The following is a 7,500-nucleotide window of genomic DNA, read 5'->3' as shown; positions in this document are numbered from 1 at the left end:
TCTCTCCCTCTCCCCCCTTACTTCCACTCAAATACCAAGAATCCGGAGAAAGTCGTATAGGCCTCTCTGCCCGGGTGGTCGTACATACTACCATCTTGGAGTTCGAGGTACACCTTGTCACCCCAGTTGAGGACCAGGAGGGCGGAGTTACCTGCCCACTCGTACTTGGGTGGCCCTCCGTACGCCGTCACTTGGTATTCGCCGTTCTTCATGAGGGCGAGGCTGTGGGGGAGGAAATGGGAGGGGGGGGGGAAGGGTTAGTGTGGGCGGGGTTAAGATAATGTGTGTATTTCTTTTATAAGTTTGAAGTTTTTGTTTTTAATTTTAGTTCTTTTTGTTTTTTGTTTTATCTCTTACGATATGTTGTATTTTTTTTGTCTGTTTCTGTCTGTCTCTTTCTCTTTCTCTTTCTCTGTGTCTGTATCTTTCTCTATTTCTGTCTCTGTCTTTGTTTCTCTCTCTGTCTCTGTTTGTCTCTGTCTCTGTCTCTGTCTCTTTTTCTTTCTCTTTCTGTCTCTGTCTCTGTTCCTGTCTTTGTCTTTGTCTCTGTCTCTGTCTCTTTCTTTCTCTCTGTCTCTTTCTCTGTCTCTCCCTTGTCTCTCAGTGGATATGAACGGCAGAGAAACCTCTTTTAAGCAGAGACGGGATCTATATATACTAGAATATAGTCGTATACCCATATCATAAGCGAAATAGATAAGAGAGAGAGAGAGAGAGAGAGAGAGAGAGAGAGAGAGAGAGAGAGAGAGAGAGAGAGAGAGAGAGAGAGAGAGAGAGAGAGAGAGAGAGAGAGAATAATGATAACGAAAATAGGGTTGAATTATAAGACGGAAACATGGAAAGAAAAGCATTATAAACAGAAAAAAACATAATGACAAACAGTAGATACATGCAAAGGTATTTTTATACATTTCCTTAATTGAATATCTATTGAAGAGTATTAGAGATTGACATAAAGACAGAGACAATAATGATACCAAAAATAAGGCTGAATTATAAGGCTTACGATAAATACGCTGAAAGAAAAACATTATTAACAAAATGACTAACAGGAAAGCGCAAATCATGATGAATATTGATGAAAAAATAAACTTGATGATAAAACACACACACACACACACACACACACACACACACACACACACACACACACACACACACACACACACACACACACACACACACACATATATATATATATATATATATATATATATATATATATATACATATATATATATATATATATATATATATATATATATATATATATATACATATATATATATATATATATATATATATATATATATATATATATATATTATATATATATATGTGTGTGTGTGTGTGTGTGTGTGTGTGTGTGTGTGTGTGTGTGTGTGTGTGTGTGTATATATTATATATATAATTAGCACAAATCACTAAAATGAAAGAGAAATATATGAAGAAAAGTTAAGCAACTGACCTGTAATTCCTTAAAAAAATAGTGTCAACCACTTTCCAACAGAAATATGATATTCACTGACGAGAAAAAAAAAGATGCCACTCGGTATGTCAGTGGCATTGGCATAGGAAGGGGGAGGGGAGGGGAGGAGATTGGAAAAGGGGGGATGGGGTAAGGCATAGAGAGAAGGGAAGGGAGTGAAGGAGAGGGAATGGTGGGAGGGGGGGGATTGTGCCGGGAAGGGGGGGGGGGTAAAAGACAGGGAAATGCTATGATATGAAAGTGGAGGAAGAGAGAGAAAGGAAGGAAGGGGGGAGTAGGAAGGGAAGAGGAGGAGAAGATTTGATGATGGTAAAGAGAGAAAGAAGGAGGCAGGAGGGAGAAGGGGAGGGGGGGGGGAGTAGAGGGAAGAAAGAGGGATGGAGAAGGGATAGATACAGTAGTGTAGGATGTATGAATGCCCTGCAACAATAAGATTTATTGAAAATAAATCTTATTGTACATCTGGGTATGAAATAATGCATTAATGATAAAGACAAAATGGATAAGCACCTGACTGTAATGCAGAAAAAAGGTAACTGAAATACAATATGCTCGTCTCTCTGTCTCTGTCTCCCTCTCTCTCTCTCTCTCTTCTCTCTCTCTCTCTCTCTCTCTCTCTCTCTCTCTCTCTCTCTCTCTCTCTCTCTCTCTTCTCCCTCTCTCTTCTCTCTCTCTTCTCTTTCTCTCTCTCCCTCTCCCTCTCTCTCGCTCACGCTCTCGCTCTCCTCTCCTCTCCTCTCGTTCTCTCTCTCTCTCTCTCTCTCTGTCTCTCTCTCTCTTCCTCTCTCTCTCTCTCTCTTCTCTCTCTCTCTCTCTCTCTCTCTCTCTCTCTCTCTCCTTATACATTTCAAACACACCCACACGCCCCCACTCACATACCACCTTTACACCCACACACACCTACACACATACCAACCCAACCTCACACACGCACCCACACACCCACACCCACACACACATACACACACACACACACACACACACACACACACACACACACACACACACACACACACACACACACACACACACACACACACACACACACACACACACACACACACACACATATAACCCCCCCCCCCTCCCCACACGCCTTTCCACCATACCCAGATACCCACGTGAAGTCACTGTCCTTGGTGCCAATGCCGTTGAAGGTGAAGAAATAAGCCCCGTTTCTCGGTGCCACGAATTCTCCAGCATCCTCGTCCCAGGCACCGTGGAGGTTGGTCAGCGTGTCCTGAAAAAAAAGGAAGGGTAAGGATTGTGAGTGAGGGCGTAGAGGGAGAGAGAGAGAGAGAGAGAGAGAGAGAGAGAGAGGGAGAGAGAGGGAGAGAGAGGGAGAGAGAGGGAGAGAGAGAGAGGGAGAGAGAGAGAGAGAGAGAGAGAGAGAGAGAGAGAGAGAGAGAGAGAGAGAGAGAGAGAGAGGAGAGAGAGAGAGAGAGAGAGAGAGAGAGAGAGGGAGAGAAGGAAAAGGATGGGGTGGGAGAGAGAGTAAGGGGTGGGGGGGAGGGAGTAAGGGAGATAGGGAGAGAGAGAGAGAGGAAGGAGGAAAGAGGCAATAGGAGAGATGGAGAGAGCGGTGGAGGGAGAGCGAAAAAAGTAAGGAATGAGGAGAGGGAGAAGAGGGAAAGATAGAGAGATGATAACATCAACAACAACAATAATAATAACAATAATATTATTATTAATGATGATGATAACAACAATATCAACAACAACAATAATAAAAAATAACAACAACTATAGCAATGATAATAATGATATTAATAATAACAATAGCAATAACAATGATGATAATAATAATGATAAGATTAACGATATTGATAATAATGTTAATATAGATACTGGTAATAAGATAATAATAATAATAATAATAATAATAATAATAATAATAATAATAATAATAATAATAATAATAATAATAATAATGATAATAAGAATGGACCAAGTTATCTATATTTATTTATTTATTTATCTATCTATATATCTATTTTATCTGTAACGGCTACTCTGCATCAGCGGTTATCATCAGTGATCTATGAGCTGCTACTGAAATATAAAATATCTGAACTCAATTTTATTTCGTTTTTGTTATTTTCCTTTTTTTCGAATGGACAAAATTATATAGAATAACAACAACTGCAACAATAATAATAATAATGAAAATAACAATGACAATGATGATGACAATAATGATGATGACGATGGTAATAATGGTATGATAACGATGATGATAATGATAAGGCTGATGAGGATGATAAAAATTATATCTATAATGATGATGATGATGATGATAAATAGTAACATCAGTAGAAAATTAAATTATTCAACCATATAGATTGCTGAACACTTCCCTGTAGCGTATCTGCATTAAAAAAAAAAAAAAAAAAAATCGTCGGGCTATTTGCATGCCCCAGAATAATGTACCCAGTGTTCCCACCCGACAAATAGTATTATTATATTTTTTATTTGTTCATTTCTACCCGAATAGTCGTATCCTATTTTGTCGTGATTAGATAGAAATTTTTTTCCACGTAGGAGAGAGAGAGAGAGAAAAAAAATTGCTGCCGCTGATTTAGTTAAAACGACGAGGCGAGGCAACAGCACCGCATAAGTCGCAAGAACTACATGTAGACGAAACACCTGCGCGTGGCATTTGCGCTTTACTGGCTACTACCTTTGAATTTTAAGAAAAACCTACTGTACAATATTGTAACAACCCAAAAAAAAAGCACACATGATTGCGCAGCAGAGAAGTTAGCAGACGTAGAAATTGACTGCTGCGGGAAAACAAGAAATTCGTCTGATGTGCGAAAAAAAACAAGCCAAAAATTTGCGACGTAGGGAATAAACACTGATGTAACGTTTCTTGAGATGCAGATCCATTTTTTGGATTCTGCGGGGGATGAAAGAGCAACAGTAGGAGGCAAAGTACTGTAAAGGCATTTTATTTTCATTACCTAATTACCTACTTACACAAAATAACCTTCAAACGATACGCAAAGAAATGTCTATCGGAATCTTGTGCGAATAAGCCGTTTCGAATCCTATTCAAGACACTTGTTCGAATCCTTCGTGACGAAAACTTTACGCGCCCTTCTTATGTTATTACTATCCTTATAAATTGAAGCAAAAGTTAACTGATCTATTATTTTTCTTTCTAATTATTTTATATTTCAAGATGAAGACGCTAATTCTTTGTTCTTATCTCCCACACAATAATGTAAATGATGCAGTGGTTTAGAAAAGTATCCCCTAAGCATAGACAGGTGTAGTTCTTACTTTGAATCTAAAGAAAATGGGAGTAATCAAGTTCACGCAAATCTGGCAGGACAACATGCTGTAGCCTCTTGTATTTTTTGAGTGTATTTCAATTATCTTTATTTATCTATCTATCTACATATCTATTTTATTTGTAACGGCTACTCTGCATCAGCGGTTATCATCAGTGATCTATGAGCTGCTACTGAAATATAAAATATCTGAACTCAATTTTATTTCATTTTTGTTATTTTCCTTTTTTTCGAATGGACAAAATTATATAGAATACAGGAAGAATAGTTAACAACGTGTTCTATACAATTAATTGCTTTATTTGAGTGCTGATGATGAATGTCTGTTTGTGTTAATGCACATTTTGACTTGTTTCTCTGAATACCCATATATAAACGCGTATGCTTACACGTAATCATAGTGTGTTTCGTCCACACACATCCTTATAAGTTACTAAATAGTTACTCTCGTTTACACCTGCACATACACGCACACGCATATGCACACATACGTGCACAAACCCACGCACACATACACGCAGACGTCCGCTCTTATGATCACACCCAAACACAAACACACACACAAATATATATACCGTATGCACACACACACACACACACACTCACACATACTGATGTATGTGTGTGTGTGTATGTGTAGATATATAAATTAATATATATATACATATATATATATATATATATATATATATATATATATATATATATATATATATATATGTATATATATGTATGTATATAAATACACACATATTATACATACCATATGTTCTTGTTTTATAAAAGAATGGGAAAGGGAATTTGAACAGTTATAAGAACTATATTTTTGATAAAGCGAAAAAAAAGGGTCGCCCCAAAGCCCAAAAAGTTCATTATTCAGGGCTCCCTTTCATCTTCTTGAATTTTTTTGTTTTTCTTCTTTTTTCTCATTCTTTAAATCCCTTTTCTGGTCGCTACCCCCCACAACGTACCACAAGCGAGGAAAAAATAAAAAGGAGACATTTAAAACCGGGCGAAACTACCTGAGTTCAAAACACTATCTGTTATATTATTGCATTTCTTTTCTTCTTCTCTTTCATCGTTTGTAGTTGTTGATGTCATTGTTGTTTGTTGCCTCGAAACATTTTTTTCCTGTCTACAAATGGGCTTCACTTGTGATTATCCGAATTTCCCGAGATAAACGTACAGAGGCAATACAAACATACAATGCTACTATACTAAATGCGTTATACAAAATTGTTATTTCTTCAGTTGGAGTGTAGTGAGAAGAATAAAAAGTCTACCTTACTGTATACCACTTATAGAAAAGAAAAAAAACTGCCAAGTAAAAGAATAAAAAAAAAATGTTTTCATATTTGTAAGTTGCCGGTACAATCCCTGGGGACGTTTCTGTAATGGGAGAAAGAAAACGAATTTTGTTGTATATCCATTTTCTTTAGTGCTGTGAAAAGCAATTAGTTGCTGTTAGTCAGACGGATAAAATCTTACAGAACTCTTGATCTTTACTTCTTTCACAGTAACTTCTTATAGACGTTCTTGCTCCACTAGTGTTTAATCCCAAGGGGTCAGTTAATAGTTCTATCTATTTCATCTATTACCCCTTTCCTTGAACTATTATATAATATATATATATAATATATATTATATATATATATATATATTCTATTATCATCATTAACATCATCACCATAATCACAATATCAACAAAAATAACACACATGATATCATCACCAGAAAAAATACTTCTTCTCGAAAAATTCAAGGAAAGGGGAAATCAGGTGACGAGACAGGCTTACTAATTGGCTCCTTGGTGGCTGAGCTCTTGTGAGCCATCTATGTGCAAAAAAAAATCAGCGGGAAAAAAAGATAGTAGAAATTATGATTATTCGGCACCAATGGGTTAATTACGAAATGTTAAGTGTGATTATTATTGATACGTAATATTATCAATGATATAAGGTTCAACTGACAGTGACGATTGCAAAGAATTTTTTTTTGTGAACTGTCCTGGGATCCGGTTCAATGACATATTTGATTTGATATTCTCTGCAACTAAGAAGTATCCAATAAATCATCCTTTGAACGTTTTGTTTTTTTTTTTTTTTTTTTACTTTTTTAATTCTTTCATTTATTACTTATTTATCTTTTTTTTAAGTATTTATCATTATCTATCTATTCATTTATTCTTTTTGCGGAGAGTTCCCTTGACACGGGCTGGTCATACTAACTTGAACTAAACAGTGCAATTAAGAGACGCACTATTATGGAGTAAAGCTTGGACTAACAGTGCGAATTACTAACAGTTACGAATTACTAACATTTCGAATTACAACAGTGCGAATTACTAACAGTACGAATTACTAATATTTCGAATTACTAACAGTGCGAATTACTAACAGTGCGAATTACTAACAGTGCGAATTACTAACAGTGCGAATTACACAAAGTCGGATGTGCGAATTACACTCAAGCGGTATGTGCAAATTACGCATAGGGACGAAGCACGCATTACACACAGGGGAAACACCTAAATGCACAAAAAGAAATATAAAATGCGAATCACACAAAAGTACGAATTACCCTTCTAAAGGCAAGGAAAATTCCCCCAAGGACTCGGAGGCAGTTTTCCAGAACAGAGATCCGTAATTCATACCTTTAGAAGATTTCTTGAAAGTTCAAAGGTATTAGTTTCCCTTTTCTTTCTTTAAAGAGATC

The 7,500-nt window shown here is 36.6% G+C and overlaps 1 protein-coding gene across 1 annotated transcript in view; it reads right to left on the bottom strand.

Moving 5' to 3' along the window:
* The window catches only part of LOC119576398 (cerebellin-4-like), a 40,530-nt gene that overhangs the window by 35 nt on the left and 32,995 nt on the right, over positions 1 to 7,500 (bottom strand). The window contains exons 4-5 of the mRNA XM_037924077.1: positions 2,611 to 2,729; positions 1 to 222 (exon numbers count right to left, since the gene is read on the bottom strand). The exon at positions 1 to 222 is cut by the window's left edge and continues 35 nt beyond it. Coding sequence (XP_037780005.1) covers positions 18 to 222; positions 2,611 to 2,729 — 324 coding nt within the window. The 3' untranslated portion in view covers positions 1 to 17. The remainder of the gene's footprint in view (positions 223 to 2,610; positions 2,730 to 7,500) is intronic.

Source organism: Penaeus monodon, chromosome 8 (assembly GCF_015228065.2).
Source record: "Penaeus monodon isolate SGIC_2016 chromosome 8, NSTDA_Pmon_1, whole genome shotgun sequence".
Classification (NCBI taxonomy): Eukaryota; Metazoa; Arthropoda; class Malacostraca; order Decapoda; family Penaeidae; genus Penaeus; species Penaeus monodon.
The sequence above is the reverse complement of the archived record's forward strand: the minus strand, read 5'-3'. Positions and strand labels throughout refer to the sequence as shown.